The sequence below is a fragment of the Pteropus medius genome, unplaced genomic scaffold (assembly GCF_902729225.1).
Source record: "Pteropus medius unplaced genomic scaffold, Ma_sr-lr_union100, whole genome shotgun sequence".
Taxonomy (NCBI): Eukaryota; Metazoa; Chordata; class Mammalia; order Chiroptera; family Pteropodidae; genus Pteropus; species Pteropus medius.
The window spans coordinates 1344159-1367782 of NW_024340695.1; the positions used below are offsets into that span (position 1 = coordinate 1344159).

A 23624-nucleotide genomic window follows, 5' to 3' on the forward strand; every position below is an offset into this window, starting at 1 on the left:
AGTTTGCAAGAGATTTTATTCCTCAATAACAAATAAACTTTCCTTAAATGATTAAGATGAAGGTAGATAAGTTTTTAATCAGTTTCCAGGATTAATCAACATAGAATATGGGAGCTTTATCTTTACAAAATTAATCAATAAAATTTGAGTTAACTTACTGAAATGACTTTGTTTACACTGAGGTAATTCTATTGAGATAGTAAGCCTATCTCCCTTGACTCTCATATCTGTCCATTTGAACTCTACCATTCTACCCAAACTACCTTTATCTCTGACCTAGATTCCTGCTATAGCCTTTTAACTGGCCTCCCTCTACCATCACAACATTGCACAACTCCAGGGGCCACCATACACATTATATTAATGTGCACTGTTAATGTACTCTTTGTATGCCATTCACTATATAATTGAATATAACTCAATACAAGGTGAGGGGGTGCCTCCCTAGAGCTAGGCAACAGAGGCCCTATCCTCCTCCTACTTTGAGTGGCCAACTTTGTTTTTCATGTTGAAGCTAAAGTAATCTTTTCAAAATGTAAATCTGATCATGTCACCTTTGTCACCTCTCACCACTTCTACTTGAAATCTTCAAATGATTTTTCATGGCTTTAAAAATAAAATCAAAGTCCTTAAGCCTATAAGGTTTTGCATGGGTTGGTCGCTGGCCTACCAGACTCTTCATATTACTCTTTCTTTAGCTCTCTGTGCTCAGCCTCCCTCTTATTTCTGAAATGCCCCCTGCTTGCAGCCAACCCAGAGCCTCTGTACTTGATAGTCTTTCTGCATGAAATGTTCTCCCCATCCCCATCTCCTAATTAACTCCCACACATCTTTTTAGATCTATACTTAAGCAGTAAAGTCTACTCATACCTCTGAGTCTAGGTCAGATTCCTTTGTTATATGCCGGGTATCCCTCCAAAACTATAAATTCCATAGGAACAGAGGTTATGGCCTTTCCTGGTCATGCATATCCCCAACACCAGGGCAACAATATAAGACTGTGAAGTGTGCATTGTGCAAGAGGGCCATATCTAAGGGGTACCTTTTAAACCATAGAATAGTACATTTACTATAACGATTTCCTGAAAACTTTTGGCAAAATTTCTTGTACTAACAAAACTTAGCATATTGTGACAATTATCTAAAAGCTGGAAATAAAAGTGTCTTAAAGAAAGGATGCTTTTCTCTAATTTACTCATAAACACTATATAGACTAGCATCATCTCTGCCATTATCTATCACAATACCTGGCACACAGTGATACTCATTAGCTACTTGTTTAAAAAAAGATTGCCTTTGCAAACAACAAGTTATTATCACAGAGAAAGTGGGTTGTTTGCTTGAATCTGCAGAAGTAATAAGCAAATTGATATCTGATTGATAAATTGATAAGAATACTTACAAATTCAAGTTATTCTTACACAACACTATCTTTCTGTGTTTATCTGTATCTCATCAGTGAAAGTTGAGATATAGGTAAAAATTCAGTAATAATTTTGTTACCTTGAAAGTCAATTACATGGCTTCACTGTAACATTTCTAGATCCATTATTTATTGACAATTTTTTCTCAAATGACCATGTAAAACAGAAAGAATACAAAAATACTTTTTAAATAGTGGGGTTAATAGTTTTAAGTCTGCTTCTGAAAATATTCAGAAAACATCTTTTTAAAGAAATTTATGAGATTGCTTCGGTGAAACTGCATTGTCACCATCCACTAAATCTTCAAGTCAAGAAGATTAAATCCTTATCTTAGCCAGTTTTTATTAGAAAAAAAGGAAAACTTCATATCGTAATGGTAATATCACCGTCTTTATCATCAGTGTACAGTACAGTGATTACAGGAGCAACTTTTAAGCTGACAGTATGGAAAAATTATTGTTTTTGCACTGTATTGTCAAGATTTCATATTTGAGTAATAAATTTTTGATGATAAAGCCTTAATAATGAAAAGTTTAATAAATGAATGTGCTCTGATTAAATTGAGCTTCCACAACATGTATTTCTATAGATATAAAAGGATTAAATAAAAGTAAAAAATAAAACAGAAAAAACAGAAGGTATGTCTTTTTTATTATCTTTGGTTTGTAAGATGAAAAACAGGGAGGAGACTAAGACTTCAGAATACTTTGACCTGCTTGTGACCTCCACCTGACTATATTAAATTTAATCAAGAACCATAACATAAGAATGGAGGGTCTGGTTTTTTTTCATCTTAAATTGCCTATACTGCTTAAAAGCCAGCAAGCTTTCTAGGGCTCTAGTAAGAATACTAGATATTCTCTGTTTTCCTTTCTTTGCTCCATTACTGTAGGAGAAATTCAGATACATACTTCTTATTTTCATTTTAGTCTTCCCCACTAGATTGAGTTTTATGGTGACATCTATAAAAATAAATGAAATACATAGAAACAAAAGCCCAGAGTATGTAACATATTTTCTTATATTTTCTTATAGCATAATTAAATACTAAAAATTAGAGTTGTTAGTTATAGCCTGGCTTTTGCACTGATTTATTCATCTAGCATTTACTGAGAATTTGCTATGTTTTAGGCAATGAGGTAAGTATTGGAGGTTTGAAATAAATTATTTTTCCTGCACCAAGGACATCAATTTAGTGGAGGAGATGGATATATTAACGACTATAGGAAGCTTGGTGTTACTGGGAGAGTTCCACAGAAAGAAGTGGGTTTTGAGTGTATTTTTGAAGGATATGAGAAATTTAGTTATGTCTTCCAGGCGAGGAAAGACTACCTATAGGAACATGGTTTTGAAACAGCCTGGTATCTTCAGGAACACTCAGAAATTCAGTGTGACTAGAACATAGGGTGTGTGATGGTAGAAGATAGAAGTGTAGGTTGGAATATAGGAAGCTGTGGCTGGAAGAGTAGGTTGGTTATAGCCACATTAGGATGGATTTTAGAAGGCAAATTTAAAAAAAAAAATTTTTTTATTGTTTTCGTTAAGGAACAGGCTCTCTGCTTTTAAAGACCTTAACTTTAGCAGGTTGTGGTTAGATTTAACTGAAGTCAGACCAGTGGTATGGAAATCCAGTAGGAACTACTGTGGTAGTCCAAAGGACAAACAATAGTATGAACTTAAGACACTAAGATTCTTAATCAGGATTGAAAACATAGACTGCCAAGCACATATATAGGGAAAGATGATGAATTCAGCTGTGGTCATGTTAAGTGTGAGATATCTGTAAAATTTATCACGGATGATACTTACATATGACCTGTAGAATAAACTAGTCTGCATATATTAGCCCTTCTTTAAATTTTAGCTAATTTTTGACAACTGCTTGACATTTAGTTGTTTCTCCCTACCAAGAATTTAGTTATGTCCACAGTATAATAGGGGTATTAGATGGTGGTGGTGAGTAAAGAGGATTAGGAGGTAGACACCTGAATTTATCATAATACCTATTTCTTGTGAATACTTCGGTCAATTAATACATTTTCTGGTGCCATTGTTTATTTTGTAGATTATACATAAATATAATCTTCACTTGATACCATTCACAATGGCGTGGCTTAAAGACAGAAAAATATGTAGCCATCAGGGTGTCCCCTTAAATATGAAATGTAGTAACATTCATTTTTATATGGCCCAGGATCAAATGGGCAGAGAAAATCTGGTCTAAATTCTGATATAAAAATTGTCTTAGACACTCTTCCACCTCCTGCCTTGACATTCTGCCCTCCTACTTTAACACCCTCAATCAGCCTTTCTTCCTTAGTCCAGTGCCTTCATACGGTTTCCTGCAGTCAAGGTATAGCCTTGCTATCCTCTCTCTCTCGTGAGGTGTCCTTGCTATTGTCTAAAATTTTTTAGGTCTACATTGTTCACTGGCTAGCCTGAGAAATTGGTCTTCCCTGATAAATATCTTAATAATACATTTAACTATTTTCTAAAAAGAATTTCATGCCAATTATTGATATACTTGATATAGACCAAGTGGAAAAACGAATTAATCAAGAACCATATCCAATGATGCTAATATAAACAATACTTTCTAAAAATCATAGATTAGAATTTCTCATTGGCTTTGTCTTAATATTTTTAAAAAACTGGTATACAATGTAATCTGTCTTATTTTTTAATTTGCACTTTATTTTACTTCAGAGTCTGAATCTACATGGAAACAGCTTGAGTAAATTGAGAGAGCTCTCCAAGTTAACAGGACTTCGAAAACTTAATATCAGCTTTAATGAATTTACTTGTTTAGATGATGTATACCACTTGGTAAGAACTATCCTTTTGAAATTAAAGTAAAATAAAATTATTAATTTAATGGATATATTATGTTTGTAATTATGGCCTCATATATATATAAGTGGTTTGAAAATGACTAATATAAACAAATGGTAAGATGTTTGACTTCACTGGTAATAAACAATGTAAATTAAAATAAGGCAAGTGGATTGCTGGATATTTAAAGAAATGGGCATTCTCATATTCTACTTTTGGAAGAAAAAAAAATGATACAAACTTCCTTGAAAAGTATTTGGCAGTATTTATCAAGAGTCTTAAAAATACAGAAATCCTTAAAACCAGTAATCCTATTTCTAAAAACCTTTTCTGAAAAAATATCAGAGTCTCAGTTAAAGTATCATGATCATGGACATTTGTTACAATGTTGCCAACAATTAGAAGACACATAAATGTCCACAGAAAAAAATGTTTAAAACAATCCGAATCGTTCACATATTAGAATATTATGCAACCATTAAAATCATTTTAAAGAACATTTAATGATATATGAACATGTTAAAAGGATTCAAAAGTCTATGTAATACAATCTATTTAATATAAGAAAGTATACATATATAAAATTTAAAAAACAATGTTTTCAGTGGTTCTTTCTGAGCAATAGAATTATATGTTTTCCATTTTTTCTTTGTATTTATTTACTATATTTCCTAAATTTCCAACAAAGAATATGTGTTACTTTAATGATGTTTTAAAATTATTTAAAAATCATGCATTTTTGGATAAGAAAATTATAGAATAGGTTTAGTTTTTCCCTCTGAAGATGAACTTTTTTTAAACCAGGCTGTGGGTTCAACAGTGTAAGCCAGAAGCCTAAATATTAAAAAGTGTAATTCCTTGTCTGTTTGGGACAAATTATCTTCCCAGTTTCTCTTTGCCTTCTCGTCTATGAAAACAAATAGTGCCACTCTATATTACAAGAATAAAGTGAGACTTAAGAGAATGATTAAAATAAAACTCCTGTAGCTCTTTAGGAGAATACATATGTTGTAACCATAGAGAAAAAGAACTATGTAAATATAAACCATGATCCTTCCAGCGTCTCTTCTATTTGTACGTATTGCAGTATAACCTTGAATATTTGGATGCAAGCCATAACCATGTGATAACCCTTGAGGGATTTAGAGGTCTGATGAAACTGAAACACTTAGACTTGAGTTGGAATCAACTGAAAAAATCTGGCGATGAAATAAATATGTTATGCAAACATACCACAAGCCTTCTCTCTCTTGATATTCGACATAATCCATGGCAAAAGGTATGCAACAGACATGTTTATAAAAAATCAAAAAATTATTTTTATTTCAAAGCCATTTTCTCACTATTCTTCAATAATAGCCAGAAATAGGCAAACTATCTTTGTTTTACTAGAATTTCTTTAAGTATTTTATAAGTTGAATTTAGTGTAGTGATCAAATGAAGCAAATGTTACTATAAAAAGGCTAGAATTTCATATCAGACTTTTTCGTAATCTCTAATAGTTTGAGAGTATTATGGCTTCAAGACTATTAAATGTCATTGCCATTTGCAAAACTTCAGACAATATATGTAACTCAATGGGCTAGAACCCTATTGTAATGAGGCACAGGAACCAAGAATAATAGAATATAATGAAAGAAACCTACTTTTAATGAGAGAACGAATGTTTCACCTTCCCTGATAAACCTGGATTATAAAGTCTATGTTCTACTATAAAAGCAAATTTGATTGAACACGTTTTTCTAATCAAAAAGTATGTAGGTTTATCCTAAGAAATTTTAGTATTCAACAATTATATTTAAGGGTATTTCCAAGTATTTGAAATAAGCCACAAGTTTATAATTTCAAGAATCCTCCTTTCCTTGCTTTTCAAAAATGTATACAAGATTATATTCAACATTTTAAAAGGGGATTAAAGTATGGTTCTATTAAAGTGGCCATATTACTGTTTATATTATATTTCTTCCATTTTGCTCTATAAGATTGAAGGATAGTTTTCTTTTGCCAAAGCAGACATTCTGAATGATCACAGTACAGCTATCTCCCTGTTGCCAAATGAGATGTCAAGGGCTGAAGATCTGTACTGAATCACACACGGAGCTGACTAAGCTAACTGCTGATCTAGATAAAAAGGAGGAATGCAATTGTTTTTCTATCACTTTCACCACAGTCACTTTGCAACAGCTCACATGATTTCTCCCCTTCATAAGGGCAGAACCATCCACCTCCAAACAGAACAGATTGATTCATAAATATAATTTAATTTTAACCATTATTTAAAGAATTAAGTTAAGCCTTTATTTTTATATACATAATATAATAATAGGAGATGCATAATTTTGAATTATATGAGAAGGAATAAAGAAACACTCTTTTTCATGCCATAACGTATGTAATATTTTGTAAAAATTAACTTTTGTTATTTTTCTCAAGCCAGCCACATTAAGGCTCAGTGTTATTGGCAGATTAAAGACTCTTACTCATTTAGATGGACTCCAAATTTCTGAAGAAGAAACAACAGCAGCTATGAAATTTATTACTGGAACAAAGATTACTCAGGTTGGATTTTACTATTTAATATTCTTGTGCTATTTAGAATATACAAATAATATTTCCCATACTCTTATTTTGTTAAGATTTTGTATGTTCTTAGCATGTTAATTTAAAAAATCAATTAATATATAACAGTTATATCACTTGAATTTTTTTGTTGTTTAAATGTATCCCATTTAAATACCACCTGGTTGTATGGGTTCTCGTCCCTGCACACTACCCCAAAAATATTGCTAGGGTAACTGTTTTTTTCCTAGTCGACCTGAATTCACCAGAGTTCTTTGTAGAGCTTACATGAAAATAAGCAACTTTCTGTAGATAAGGTAAGCTTAGAGGCCTTGCGAAAACATTTAGTAAATTATCTACCTAGTATTGACATTATTTGTGTTTAGCCGACAAAAACAAAACCTATTAACTTGAGAGAAAAAAAATAACTATATTCTCCAGATTAATAATGCTATAGTTTGGCCAAAGCAGCTTAAGCATCCTAAATATATTTACTCTAGTTATGTAGCTGTTTACTTTTTGTAGGGTCTTTAAATTTTAATTCTTTAAACAATGTAATGTTTAATTTTGGATCTTTTCAAAATTAAGGAAAGAAACTTTTTTGTTATAAAAATATAATTAACTCCTGAAGAAGAGTTGGGGATTTACCCTACCAGAAATCAAAACTTACTAAAATCCTATATGACATTGTGGAATTGGCCCAGATTTAGACAAATAGACCAACAGAACAGAATATAAAGACCCAGTTTGACCCACACATACATGGAAACTTGATAAACAACAGAGCTGTCTTTACAGATCAGGGAGGCCAGTCGGTTAAAGGCACTGGGACATGTGCATTAAAAACTTCACTGTAAGAGGAAAACCTAATGTGTTTTTGAAGAAAATACCAGAGATTATCATTATGACCCTGAATGCGGGAAGAATTTATTACACAAGAAACAAAGTGCATAAATTATAAAAGATTAGATTTATCTATGTTAAAATTAATGTATCTGTTCCTCAAAGGGCACACCATGAAGAAAATGAAAAGATAAGCTACATACTAGGAAAAGAAATTTGCAACACATCTAACTGACAAAAGATATTCTTTATATATCTAGAATATATCAGGAAAAAGATAACCAATCAAACAGAAAAATGGGCAAAAGATTTTAAAAAACACTTTATTGGAGAGGAAATCAAGATAGCCAAATAACTTAGGAAAAGATGCCCCACCACGTTAGTATTCAAGAAAATGAACAGTAAAACCGAAATTATCTACCAATTTACAGCCACCAATTGGCAAAAAAAATAAGCCTGGCAATATCGAGTTTTAGAAAGATCTGATGTAATCTTTACAATTGGTACGACCTCTTTGGAAAACAATTTAGCATTATGTAGTAAAGCTGAATATGAACATAGCCTACAACACCGCAAGCTGTATATACTCTAAGGAAACTCTAGCATGTATGCACCAGGAGCACAGTAATATTCATGACAGCAGTATTTAAAATAGCAAAAAACTGAAGTCAGCCCCAATGTTCATTAATGGGAGAATTGATAAGGAAATATTATATAGCAATGACATTTGAATGATCTACAGCTACATACAACAGTGTAGATGAATCTCATTAATACAACGTTGAGCAAATAAGCAAGTTATAGAAGAGTACATACATATTATTCAATTTATATAAAATTCAAATATGTGCAGACTAAATGATATATTGTTTATGGACACAAACAGGTTAATAAAGAAAGCAAACAAATGGTAGATACAAAATTTGAGATTGTTTCACCTGAGATGAGCGATTAGGATTGGGTACACAGGAAACTTCTAGGGTAGAATATAGGAATATTCTAGCTCTTAATCTGGTTTCATGGCTGGATTATATGGGTGTTTGTATTATAGTAATCTTTTCATAATTTTAATATTATTTTATAATGGTTAAATATCTGCTAAAACAAAAAAGAGTGAGATACATAATTTAAAGTTTACCTAGATATTGAAAACATTTTAAGGAAAAGCAAATGTCACATTTTAAAATTACTCATTGGGTAATTGGGTCACTCATGTAGGAAACAATACTTTTAACTATATATAAATGAACTTCTACATGCTATTTCCTTTATTCATCATGTGTTTTTATGTTGTTAGTTATCCCTCTTACAACATTCTAGCACTAAAGAGGAGAGACCACGGATACTTAGTATCTGGCCTTCTGCCAAAATTCTGACACAGATTTCGAAGTTAGGACCACATCCACTTACGAATGGAAACTGGTACTTGAAGGTAAAGACTAATTCTAATAAACCTAATATAAAATTTAATTTCAGTTGATTTTTAGTCAGCTTTGGTCTGTATATCCTAAAGAAGGCACAGAAGAATAAGGGGCCAGCAACTGGAAGAGCCAAATTAAAACTAAATAGGGAGGTCCAGTTGTATATAGTTATATCACAGGGGCTAGGCCTTGATGGTGGTAACACAGAATTGGAGATTTGGGATAAAGATACACTACAAAATCATAGGGTAGATTTTGATAATATATCAAAAGAAGCAAGCAAACTTTGAAGCTCAGAGCCAGAGATCAAGCCAAAGTTTGAGTAACAAGGTAAAAGGGATCAAGAATCCAGGTAAGAGAATAGAGGAACTAGTCAGAATTCGGCCAAGGGTAAGGGAAAAGATTATGGAGCACTAGCAGCTTCTTGCTGCATAAAGCACCCACATACCTCTTGCCAAAGATAGAAACTTAGTTAAGAGAAGCTGAACCTTGAAAATGGAAGATGTTAGAGGCGTTATTTTTATTACGAAAGATGTACAGATGCAGGCCCAGTGACAGCCTTGGCTGACCCCACAGGAAGTTCTAGAATTAGAATGGCCCTTTAAATTTTTCCCAAGTTGGGCTGAGATGACCAGGCCTAAATATCCCTCCATCATTAGATGTGGGCCAACATGGGATACAGCGTGACACAGCTCGCTGCTGCCAAGGCAGTCCCTGAAGGGGCTGACTGCTGAGGGCTTTCTGCCAACAGCACTCTCAGCAGCTGGAAAAGTCCTTCAATGCAGTGGGAATCTGGCTGGTATAGCATAGTGCCCATATACCAGATAACTCCTTCTCGGAGTTACAATCTTTTTGAATTTTACATTTTTGCAAACTAAGAGCTTCTCAATATCTTTATTGTGAAGGAATTCCTTTAATGTTACTTACCTCGTTTGAGTTATTTCATTAGTCTTTTTATCTTATAACATTGAATTTATTGATGAAATTCAGAAGTAACATACAATGGGGATTATTCTACAGATAACTGCCTTAAATTTAGATGGACAACATCTCTTTGAAATCACAAATTTAGAAAAATTGAAAAATTTGAAATGGGCATCATTCAACAACAATAATCTCACAAAAATGGAAGGCTTGGAATCCTGTGTTAACTTGGAAGAGCTCACATTAGATGGAAACTGCATCTCAAAAATAGAAGGTGAGGCGTTTGAGAAATTGAAAGTTTAAAATAAGAACATCTAATTGGCAAGAGCAAAAAATGAATACCATTGAGGATAGAATTTCTGAAGAGGAACATCTCTAGAGAAGTCCCGAGAAGGTTTGGAGCAGAGTATTTTAAACACCTGTTAGTGGGATCTGTGACCACCTGCTGTATATAATGAGCCCAGGTAGCTGACTTTTACCTCCTCCACCTTCCCTTTCCTCTCCTCTGTGCCAATGTTTACCATCTATTACCAAATCTAGCACATTACGAACTAGGCAGTAATTAATATCTGTAGAGCTAAAAACCTGAATGGATGAATGAAGTTCTTTTGAAAAAGATAAAAGAACCCAGTTCATTATTCAAAATATGGAATTAGGGTTATATTTGGAAATTTGAAGACTAACAAAATGAAAATTTTATTCACTAAAGATTGAAAATTAAATATATTCTATAACCTTTTATATGGATCCGCATACGAGTACAATTCAGCAGCTTTACCAATGTCTGAGTATGTGCACATAAACACAAACATACATATTTAACTGAACATAGAATATTTCTGGATGTGCATTTTAGTAACAGGTTGCCCTTAGCAAGGACAGAAGGTAAGAATTGGAAATCATAACTGGAAAAGAGCATTTATACTATTCATGTCTTTTAAAACAGCATGAATAACATTTGTTATACTTTATTTTAATGGCTGTTAACAATATGTTTCTAAAACTTGCTTGATCATAAGAATCACTTGAGATGCTTACTGAATATTCAGATTCGTAGGCCTCTCTGTAGATTTCAGTTGAGTAAACCTGGGGGTGGTTTAGCCACTTGTGTTGAGAACCATTGCTAGTCTTCTAATCTCATACAAAAGGTGTTCGTTTCGCTTTGTGTATACAATTGATAACCTTATTTCCTTTTTATTCCCTTCCATAAGCCCAATGAAGGGAAGAATCCTCCAACCTGTATTTTCCTTAAACCCACTTTTCAGAAAAGATAGGTACCCCACTAAACTTTAACAGATATTTCTCTTCTTTTTCCCAGACATAGACAGGTTTAATACCCATTTAAGGATTTTTGCTTTGGTGGTTTTATCCTAACTTGCCCTAGATCAATTTACTTTCAACATTGTATAGTCCCATGAAAGAGGAGCATGGTTAAAATTTATTAAGGACCAATTATTTGCCAAAAGCTGTAACTGATGTTTTTCAAATGTCATTCCATTTAATTACAATAACTCCTTAGAAGTAGATTTCAGTATGTCCATTTTATAGATAAGGAAAATTAGGCTCAGAGGTTACATAATTTTACATAAATTATCTATGGTCCCAAATCTAGTAGTGATACATTTGAAACCACTCTAACTTTAAAGTTATCTCTCACTTGTACCTTCCTATCTACACTTATACAGTGCCTATAGTATATAATATACGTAGGGGTTAGGTTGTGGTGAGAGGCGGCATTTTTTAAAGTTCTGTCTTAGAGTACTTTTAATCATACAAAGGTAGAATTATAAATAACTAAATAGTTATAAATAGAATTATAAATTTATAAATAATTATAAATTTATAAATAAACTTATAAATAAATTCTATTTATAAGTAATTTATAAGTAATTATAAATAGAATTATAAATAACAAAATAGTTATTTATAATATAAATGATGCCACAATGAGAAATATTTTCCAGAGTGTTATACATTATCTAGTTTCTTACTCTTATTTTAAAAATGGGAGTGGGTGATTATTTTTAGCTTTGTGTACAGCTTTGTGTTACTGTGATGGTGATAATCTTAATTATATCATTTGAAAGTTATTTAAAAGTGAAATTTGGTATTTCCTACATAATACCTTTCCTTAATATCTAAGAAGAATGAGTCTACTTAGAAATCCAAAATTGGAATTTAATATGTTAGCTGGGATTTATACACAGTGTATCCTTCTTAAATAAAAGGAAAAACAATGATAGTTAATATTACAGAGTCTGTAAAACCACCTGCCTTAGAAAAAGAGAAATAGTAAAATAACCAGCCAGTTATTTTTAAATTAACCTTTTAGCGCAGTCTAAATGTTTTCTTGAATTTGCTTATTTTTCTAGGCATTTCCAAGCTGACTAAATTAACCCACCTCAGCATAAATAATAATCTTCTCACTGGTTTGGAAAAGCATACTTTTGATAACATGCTTCATCTCCACTCCCTTTCTCTTGAGAACAACAAAATCACTTCATTGAGTGGTTTACAAAAAGCTTTTACTCTAATCGAATTATACATAAGCAATAACTATATCGCTCTCAATCAGGAGATCTACAATTTAAAGGTGACTATCTGGGGTAATGTTTTTGTTTTTAAAATATTTACTGTTTGTTTCTACCATGCATGTTCACTATACAGGATTTGGAAAATATAGAAAAATGTAAAGACTAAAATAAAAATCAAGACTAACAAAGTTTATTAAAATGGATTTGTGTTCAATTTATGTATACGTACAAATATATGTATGTGTAACCATAATGACCCCAAGTTCGTAACCACCCAGGGTAAATTTCTTTTTATTACTAAAATAAAATAACCCGAGTTCCATTTTCCCTAACTAGTGCCTTCCTCATTATTTTTGAGGATTCCCAAAACTGGGTGGGGAGTAAAATTCCTTAACATTTCCTATTCTCTGAGCAGTTCTTGATTATCTCTCACTTACTGGTTCTTACTGCTGGCTCCAACCTTTTCTGGTCAACTTTGCCTAGCTTTGCTCTCTTTCCCCAAAGAAACCACTTATTCAAAGCTACTGTATAACAGGCTATACTGAAGGTTTGAAAAACATGGAAGTTTACTACAGTGCAGAATAGGAATTCACTTCAAATGCAATGTGTGACTTCATTGTTTCTAAAGTTCATGGCCATTTCCTACCACTGGAACTCTCACCATGGCCTCTTTCCTTTTGCTCATGCCATATTTTTAGGATATTATCTCCTACGAAAAATATATGTCCATTTTCTGTCTTTCCTTAAGTTCGGCTTTCTCCCCATCCTACTCCTCCAATATAACTACTTCTAAAGCTACAGAGGCAGCCTAATCAATGATAGCAGCAACAAAGTAAACCATTTCACATTATGATGTGGAGTAGATTTACTCCCTCTTGTCTTAACTTCACCCATCCATATCTACTCAGGACCCTTCTTTCACAACAAGTCTCATCACAATGTCTCGTCTGATTAGAAGGCACATTTTCCCTTCATATGAATTTTGCTACTCTCTCAGAAGCACTCCGGTTCTACCCCTCATCAGAAGGCAGGATTTTTAATTCTTGTTATATCTGATATATACATACATACCATTTAATAGGTCTTTATTCCATAAACAAAGTATACTGTTTTTAAACTTAGCAAAATTCCCTCCAAGTCTTTACCACTGATAGATAACACATTTAGTACCAGCATCCTAAAAAGGATTCTGATCATATAACACAGACCACTGAAATATTATACAAAATTAGAACTTAATGGTCTGAAAGGGTAACCCTTACACTAAACAGTAGACTTAAAAGCACTCAAAACACTATTAAATGATCGGACAATTCAAATATTAAAATTCAAGGACAGTTAAACTCTTAAGGGGAAAAATATGCTAGAGTGATATATATATGTCACTTGAAATGTATGTATTTTTATTATCCAGGGTTTATGTAACTTGGTCATTCTAGACCTGTATGGAAACATTATTGTATGGAATCAAGAAAACTACCGGTTGTTTGTAATATTTCATCTCCCAGAACTGAAAGCATTGGATGGAATCTCAATTGTAAGTTGTTTTACGAATCATAGTATGTGGTCCATGCTGCATGTTCACATATCATAGGCCATGATCATTTTGAACATTGCTTTATCTCTAGTGTGATAGCCAAACTTACTATGCTCATTAATATCTAGGCCTCCAAAGCACATTTTAGTCCTGAGTTTTAAAATTTTCTCATCCGGCTAATTCTTAATTGTCTAAATTGGGGTGGAAGAGGAGGGAAGATGCTGCCTACATTTACACCCACTGAATTCAATGCCTAAAAAATAAAGAGCATAGTTTATGGGACAGGATAGAAAAAATTGCTCTGGAGCCCCACTATCCTCTTGGGCCTATAAATAGCTTCCTATTTCCTGGAAAAATACAGTTGTTAATATTTAAGACAAATGTATCTGAACCAACAAATAATATGTCAACGTTACTAGTAAGCTATAAAGAAAAATATCACAGAACAAAGGACTAAATATAAAAACATTATTTTGAAACTTGGATTCTACATTAAGCAAGTTCATACAGGGCTCCTGATTTCCATGTAACAGGGTAAGTGCATGACAAACATGAAGAATAAAAAGTTTTATTGCCAGACAATAAAACTCATCAAATCTTCTAGAAAGTTGAGAGATAGTTCATGATTATTTGGGACTTTGAGGTGTTCTGAGATTACTAGTTCTTCCTCAGAATGGAGAATCAGAAAGTTTCCCCCAACACGAACTCCTTAGAATCTTGTATACTGTGTTTTATTTAGGTATTGTCTTTCACTGAGGGATATTTTAAAAATCGTCTTAGGAAACTAGTACTGTATTTGCTCTAATGATGTTTGTGAGGATCTTAGCCTCTCTCTCTCTTTCTCTCTTCTGTCCTCATTTGAAGGACCACATGAGAAAGTGCTTTTAGAAGTAAATGTAGGAAAAACTTTTTTCTCCTAAGGAAAAGTTATGCTCTGCTCACTGACAATGAGTATTAACTATTTTCCTTTTCATTTTGCTACCTAATGCTCAGGGCCAAATTTATGGTTCAATAACAGAAAACCCAATAGGATTTATGGTCTGTCTGTCCCTATCCCCCTTTTTGATATATTCTAACATATCATTCTTGGTCTTGATCTTCACTATTTACTATTTCTATTTTAGTATTGAATTATATGTGCTTCCCATAAGCTGCCACAAATTCTTTGTGGAATGAGATAGAATATAAATATAAGAATTAATAATGCAACATGAAGACTAGACTGGATAATTTAGACTTTAATTGACTCATAATAGGAAGGCATTAAAAATTTTTGAGTAGGGGGATAACATATTCAAAACTCTGTGTTAGGAAATTTAACAGCAGTATTTACAGTGACAGATGAAAAACCAATAGGAGGCTATTAGAATAGTCTACATGTGTGGTAATGAGAACCTGAACCAAGGGGAAATGACTTTAAAATGGAGAGCTTAAAGGCATGAGAAATACTAGGGAGAACTGACAGAACCTGATAACCAATAGTATTTGAACAACAAGGAAAGGGAAGTGTCAAAGATATCTACAATGTTCTAGTCTACACCAATAAGAGCTATTGTAACAAAAATATGAATATAGGAAGAAACACACTTTATAGAAATAAGATGATTAGTGTTAGACACACTAAGTTTTATTTGATAGTGGATCATCTGACTGGAGATGTCAAGTAGGCAGTTGAAAACACAGGACTAAATTTTAATATGGAAATTTAATTTACATTTGTTTAGATTTGGAAGTAATTTGAGTTTAATGGTTAAAACCAAAAGCATATGTAAGATTGTCTAAGGAAAGAGAGTAGAGAAAGTAAAGAAGTCTAAGTGAGGCTTTAATACTTTCATTTAGGAAATGTAAAGAGGAAGCCACAAAAAGTAGGTGCAGAGGGAGATAGAAGAGCAACATAATTCTAGAGTGTTCGAGATTAAATGACATGGACTTTAGAAATGACATAGTCCAAATCTTTTATTTTACGAATGAGCACAAAGAAATCCAGAGAATTTACATGACTTATTCCAAGTGACATTACTTTAATGGTAAAGCCTGGACGGTCGAGCCTCACTCTCTCCAAGGCTCTACGGACATATAATCACACTGCCTTCTGGCGGGTGGGAGTGGAAACCAAAGGAGGACATAGACTATGAAGAACCAAAGAGCAGTCTGGGTATTTGTGTTTTCATTTTATACCCTCTTTCTACATGCTTCTTTTTTTAAAACATTATTTTTACGAGAAAAGTACAGAAAAAGATTGCCAACCCTTGATTTAGAAGGACATTAATCAAATGTTGTTTTTATGATTATGAAAAATGCAAAAACAATGATCTTCCTGAAGCTGAATTAGTGTGTTTTTTGAACTTATTTTATGATTGTGTCATTCAGGGTTCAACAAGAAAAACATAACTAGTAGATCTGTATGTGTGTGTGTGTGTGTGTGTGTGTATTAGGATATTTGTTATGAGGAATCTTAACAATTGTGAGGGCTGCCTAATGAAGTCTGAAAGCCAATGGGCAGACCATCAGGAAAAGAAGATTACGGGCAGGCTGGAAGTCACAGTCATAGACCATCCTACTGTCTGTAGGTAGAGTCCCTCTCTCAGGGAAGTCTCAGCTCTGCTTTTAAGGCCTTTTAGTAGCTTGAATCAAGTCCACCCAGTTTATCCAAGATGATTTCCTTATTAATTCAACAAATTAGGAGCTTTAATTAGACTTATAAAATACCTTCACAGCAATACTTACATTAACATTTGATAGAATAATTGGAGACTATAGCTTCACTTAGTTTGCAGCTCTGTTGTTTGATGCATACACATTTAAGATTGTTATGTCATCTTGGTAGACTGACCCTTTTCTCAGTATGTGCTGTTTCTCTCTGTCTCTGGTAATTTCTGGTATCAAAGCCTATTTTATTAGATATTAATATAGCCACTCTTGCTTTCTTTCAATTAATGTTCGTGTGGTATATCTTTTGCCATCCTCTACTTTCAACCTGCGTATATCATTATATTTGAAATGAGTTTCTTGTCAACAGCATACAATTGGGTCATGTTCTTTTCTCCCTGCCAATTTCTATCATTTAAATGGTAAGTAGGTCATTTCTATTTAAGGTAAATTATTGACATGTTAATTCTTTAATCTGCCATTTTATTTTTTGTTTTCTGTTTGTTTCCTCTATTTATCTTTTTTCTTTTTCAGGAAGAGAAAGCTTCCTGGAGTGACTTGAACATTTTATAGGATTCTATTTGGTTTTTAGTATATCTCTTTATATAGATTTCTATTTTTACTGGTTATACAAGTCTACAAGTGTTGACATTTTTGCAAGTTTGAGTGAAGTATTAGAAACTTTACTTGCTTTTAACTCTATCTCTCTTCTACTGTTTATAATTGTTTTAAATATTTCCTCTCTATATGTTGAGAACCACATCAGATAATATGATACCTTTTTACTTCAATTTATCAAATATAATTTAGAAAACTCAAAAGAAGAAGGAAAGTCTATTTTATCTTTCCTAGTATTCTAAGATTCTTCCTTTTTTTTTTCTTTTCTGTTTTAATGACTTCCTTTAGCTAAGCTTTTAGGATAGATCTGCTGTTGCCAAATTTGCTTAGCTTCCTTCATTTGAAAATGTCTTAACTTCCTCTTCATTTCTGAATGATATTTGTCTGGATGTAGGATTCTGGGTTGAAAATTCCTTTCCATGGTAAGGAACCATGGAAACCAGAAGAATGTGGCACAGCATTCTCCAAATGAGAACCACAATGTTCTCTGGTTTCCATGGTTTCTGATGAGAAATCTGCAGTAATTCAAATTGTTTTCTTCTTATAGATAAGATTTCATTTCTCTCTCGCTGCTTTCAAGATTTTTTCTGTCTTTAGTTTTCAGAAAATTGATTCTGTCTTGGCATAAATTTAGGGGGTTGCTCTTTTGGGGTTTGCTCAGCTTTTCGAATCTGCAGATTTATGGCTTTTGCCAAATTTGGGAAAATTTCAGCCATTATTTCTTCCGATACTTTTTCAGCCCCATTCTATTTCTCCTCTCACTGTAGGAACACAGTGATACTAATGTTAAATCTTTTGTTATGGTCCAACGTGTTCAGAATGTGGTCTATCTTGGTAAAGTGAGGCTCATTTCTCTGTTTTATTCCGGTTGGGTTACATCTATTGTTCTATATTAAAGTTCACTGATTCTTTCTTCTGTTCTATTATTCTGCTATTGAACCCATCAATTGTGTTTATTTGGTTATAGCATTTTTCAATTCTAAAATTTCCATTTTGTTCTTCCTTATATCTTCTATTTCTTTGCTGACACTATTTCTTTGCTGAGAGTTTCTATATTTTCATTTATTTCAAGCATGTTCACAATTCCTCATTGAAGCATTTTTGTGATGGCTGCTCTGAAATCCTTGTCAGATAATTATATCTGTTTCATTTCATTGTTGGTGTTTGTTGATTGTCTTTTCAGATTGAAGTTAAGATTTTCTGTTTCTTGGTGTGCTAGATTTTTCTATTATATTCTGAATACTTTGGGTATTATGTCAGGAACTGTGGATCTTATTTAAATTTCTATTTTAGCAAGCCTCCCATCACACTGTACTAGTAAGGAGATGGGGCACCACTTCTACTTGTCAGATGGGAGATTGAAGTCCAAGTTCCCCTCTTTGGTCTCTGTTAATTACCTGATGTGTATGCTTCAACTGCTAGGCTAGAGAGGTCACATTCCCCATAGACCTCCACTGACTCATCCTGACTGGGAAAGGCAGAAGTGCCTCATTAATACTCCACGGAAACATCATTATTACCGGGTGGAACAGGTTCCCCATATGGTCTCTAGTAATATTGGTCTGTGCATGTACATTACTACTGAGGCAGGATGAAAGTCCAGGCTCCTGACTCAGTGGGGATGGTGGAGGTGTGCCTCGTTACAGCTGGGCAAGGATGGAAGTCTATGCTCCCATTCTGCTTTTACTGGTAGAGATAGGGCCACAATTTATTCCACGGTGTTTGGCTAGAGTCAACCCATTACTGCCTAAAAGTTTTCTGCTTGTTAGGCTTTCTCTTTTCTAGTCTTTTGACTAGAGAGAGCATGCTCTTTTGTTGACTATTTTTGTTTTTATTTTCTTTTATTGGCATTTTTGGGTTTCTGGCTTCTCCAACACCTACTTCAGTATATGTGAGGCAAAAAGAAAACCCAGGTCTACAGGAAGAACTCACTTCTGTGTGCTTTCTTTACTCTTACACTACTATCATACTCACAAAACTTCTGACACTAAATTCTTTGGTTTTCCACAAATCAAGCAATACTTCAAAACTAGCTGGGTGTCCTAGAATTCAGGTTAATTCTGACATTATCTACCTGGAGATAGCATCAGGTCCTACAGGCTAAAAGCTCAATCCCACAATACTTCCCTTGCCCTACTCCAGAGGCCTATCACAAGTTGTCACCTGTCCTTCTAACTGGCTATCAATAGGAGGTTCCCATGACCACCTTCTTAGGTTTGATTAATTTGCTAGAGCAGTTCACATAACTCAGGAAAACATTTACTTACTATATTACTGGCTTATAATAAAAGGATATAACTCAGGAACAGCCAGATAGAAGAGACGCATGGGGCAAGGTACAGGAAGTGGGGCACAGAGCTTCCATGCTCTCCCTGAGCACACCACTCTCCCAGCACCTCCACATGTTCAACAACCCAGAAGCTCTCTGAACCCCCTCCTTTTGGATTTTGACAGAGGCTTCACTATGTAGGTATGATTGATTAATTTGTTGGCTATTGATGATTGATTCAACCTCTAGCCTTTCTCTCTTTCCTGGAGATTAGAGGGCAAGATGAAAATTTCAACCCTCTAATTATAGTTGATTCCCCTGGCAACCAGCCCCTATCCTTAGGGACTTCCCAAAAGCCACCTTGTTAACATAAACTCAAATGTGGTTCAAAAGAGCTTGTTATGAATAACAAGACGTTTTCACCTTTATGGCTCTGGAACTATTTCAGGAACCAATGACAAAAGACCAAATATTATAACAAGATGCTCCTCTGGCTTTTATATAGGAAATTAAAAGGGTTTAAGAGCTATGTGCCAGGAATAGTGGAGGAAGACCTACTATATATTTCTTATTATAAATCACAATATCAGTCCACCCCCTGGTCTTTGACACAGATCCTTTACAGCAAAATTATTATAAAATTGAAAAGATCTTGGCATATTACTATAATTCCATTCAGTCATAATCATATGAAAATATCTCCCAGGGTAAGATCACTTAGATTTGTAGACTTCTTACTGGAGACCTTTTCAGGTTTCAAAAGCAGGAGCCATCTCAGACACCTTTTCAAGTATCTGATATAATTGAGCTAAGAGACAATATCACCTCTTGCTCTGAGCCTCTTCTGAGGTGTTAATGTAATATTAAATTTTCTTCATTATATAACCTATTTATTAATTTTTTTACCCATAATTACTAATTCTCCTCTTTATTTATATCCAAACTTTTCCACCTGTAGAAGGGACAGTAGGTTCGGCCATTGTGCTGGTCTTGATTGCTGACACCAATACTAGTCTAGCAAGTACCCCTACTTTGTCCACTCCCATTCAAATAGGGTAAGATTTTATAGGGGCAGAACTAGTGGGCTACTTTTGCCACCAGGCACTACAGCTACTTTCACTATTAACCCCAATTTTCCCAGGTAGGGTAAAGGAAAAATCCTATCAGGTCCTTAGGAATACGGTTTAAAAACACAGTCACGGTTTCATTGCTTAGGCACCATCCCCATTTCTAGCACTTGAGGTTACAGCTGTGGTCATAGGACCACTGCATCATATAGAAAAAAATTGAGGCAATATGCAAAAGAAGAAAAAAGCATAGTGGTTCTATCAACATCATCCTCCCTTAGCGAGACTCACATGGTCATACCAGCCTCCTTCCCACCCCGTTTCCAAAATCCACCAGGAAAACAGAAAAATCTATCCAGTGAGGACATGCCTTTAGCCCTACTCGTGTTCACGTTGAGTGTAGGCATTCTCATGAAAGTGCGTAAGTCAGCCCTTCCTGATTTTATCTCTATTTTAGGCAACCAGTGTTTCAACTGACAATTCCAATTCTCTGTCAAACTGTTACCTGAGGAGGGTATCTTTCTGCCCATTGTTGGACACTATGGGCTGTCAAGTGTGTTCCTTGGTCTGAAGAAATAAGTCAGTTGTCCCAACTATTGCCGTATCTTCTGTTCCAGTTCTTTTACAGCACTCTGAGCATTTGCTTTTACCACTGGATAAGCAAAACCCAGTCAGAGTCAATATCTATTCCTGTCAAGACCCATTTGTAGTCCCCCAGCACTACCAGCATCAGTCTGACTTGCCAGCTATATTCAGGGCTTTCTCCCTAGGGAAATCTGCCACTTGGCCATCTGCAGTCTCTGACTCTTTTGCTGGCAGGCAGTCGTACTGGTATTTTGTGCCTCAGAGAGTACAAGAGGAATATGTCCAGATTCTGCCCATCTCTGCATTGCTGTAGTCTCCCAATGTCCCCAGTTTCACAGACCCAGGTGGCCATATTAACTAAGCATATGGGTACATCTGCTTGTCAATTCCAATCACTTTCCAAACCTGGAAGGGAGTTCTGATGGGCATCATGTCCTACTTTAATGTACCCCTCATAGGGCCATGCCCCATATGAGCATCCTGTTAATAGGCTAGGTTTCCATTGCCTTCCTGCCTGATCATATGGCCAGGCCAGGAACACTGGATGAAGACCAAATACATATATTTCTTATTATAAATCACAATAACACATCAGGGAATGCACCACAGTGTCATTCCTCAGGTCCCAAGGTCCCTAGCTGGTCTGCCTTCTTCTCTACACCTTTCAGTCTCCTTATGTTTATTTTATATATAATGTGCAGGGCGTTGGGTCGTACTTAGTAGGAGGAATAGGGATAAATGAGTCCACTCCATTTCGGTCTGGAATCAAAGAATTAATGCTATTAGACATCTATAAGAGAGGCCATCACTTTCTAAATGTCCTCACATACAGGAACCACAAGAGACTGAGTATGCAAAAGATTTGTTTGGTGGCAGACTTACTTCTGACATGCTTGCAGAACGACAAGGACATTCAAACTTTATCCAAATGCAAGAGCTAAACTGGACTTCATCATCCATCAGGTACAATCATTTTATACGCTTTTTGACGTTATAATTAAATATGTAATTATTATCATTTTTCTAAGGTTTACAATTTATACATTTTATCCAAATATAACCAATAATTCAGAAAACTGTCTACTGTACTTCAAAATCTCATACAAACTTTACCGCCTTTGAAATACTTTAAGAATCTTTATTATCACACACATTAAAAATGTCATCAATCTCTTTCTAAGACTTTGTATTTCTCTCTTTTGCTGCTCACATCATATTACTCTAATCAATGCAATCTGGCTTCCACTGCCATCATTCCTCTAATGTTATTCTCATGAATGCCATCACTGTCCTGATAAGTAAATCCTTTTCTCTCCTCTCTTTTCCTTACTCTGCACTCATCACAGGCAGACATATTTAGCCATGTTTTTATGACAATGACCCCCAAATTTAGCCTAAACCTAGGCTCCTCACTTGAATATTCATCTACTTGTTGTTGCCCAAGCCAAAAATTTAGGAGTTATTACTCTCCTAAGAACATTAATCACCATGTTCTAAAGAGTATCTTTAGTATGTCTCATAATTCCTCTCTTCTTTCCGTAGTCACTGCCACTGGCCTAGGTTGGGGAGTAAACTATTTTAGAAACTTTATCGGTGACGTATTTGGTTTCTTGTTTTATATAACCTTCCAAGTAAGTCCATCTATTGTCCATACTGTCTTCTAAGATGCAAGTTTTATCAGATCACTTCCCTTCTCAACATTGTTCAGTGGCTTTCCATTGTCTACATAATAAAATTTAATGTCTCTGCATATGGCACAGAAAACCCTTTAATTACCTGTCTATTTTTATCTCTTGAAATAACTCCATAGCTCTATACTCTAGAAATTCTAAACTATCCTAGTTCTTTAATCTCAATCACAAGATGCCGTTTATGTTTCTGCCTTTGTTTATGCCTGCTTCACTGTCTAGAGCTTTCTTTTCTAATTTGCCTAACAAAAGCCTATAAATTCTCCAAGTCTCATTTTAATATCTTTCTCCCCTGTGAAGTCATTCCTGACTTCCCCAATAGGTTTTTCTTTCCCTAAAATGCCATTATACCTATCTCTATTATAGCAATTTTCCTTTTTTATTTTTTCTGGATCCCACTTCTTGAAGGCAGAGACAGTGTCTTTTCACATTTGCTATAGCCTTTCCAAACACAGTGGCTGCACTTAGGAAATACTAATGAAAATATATTGATGAACTTATTAATAGATAAAAATATGTCATAATTGTAACTTCAGGGTTTAGAATTTGTTTAAAGAAGTAGTTAAGGGCAAAGTGATTTTGCTTTATGCTCTTTTCTATCATGGCTCAAAGGAAGGTGGAGCAGTTGTAAAGCTATGGACTAGGAACCAAGCATTCTGTCTAATTACCAAAAC

The 23624-nt window shown here is 34.3% G+C and overlaps 1 protein-coding gene across 1 annotated transcript in view; it reads left to right on the top strand.

Moving 5' to 3' along the window:
• The window catches only part of LRRC9 (leucine rich repeat containing 9), an 80435-nt gene that overhangs the window by 34164 nt on the left and 22647 nt on the right, over nucleotides 1-23624 (top strand). Inside the window, exons 16-23 of the mRNA XM_039864744.1 lie at nucleotides 4131-4250; nucleotides 5344-5535; nucleotides 6690-6815; nucleotides 8956-9090; nucleotides 10100-10277; nucleotides 12376-12596; nucleotides 13952-14074; nucleotides 22095-22225. Coding sequence (XP_039720678.1) covers nucleotides 4131-4250; nucleotides 5344-5535; nucleotides 6690-6815; nucleotides 8956-9090; nucleotides 10100-10277; nucleotides 12376-12596; nucleotides 13952-14074; nucleotides 22095-22225 — 1226 coding nt within the window. The remainder of the gene's footprint in view (nucleotides 1-4130; nucleotides 4251-5343; nucleotides 5536-6689; nucleotides 6816-8955; nucleotides 9091-10099; nucleotides 10278-12375; nucleotides 12597-13951; nucleotides 14075-22094; nucleotides 22226-23624) is intronic.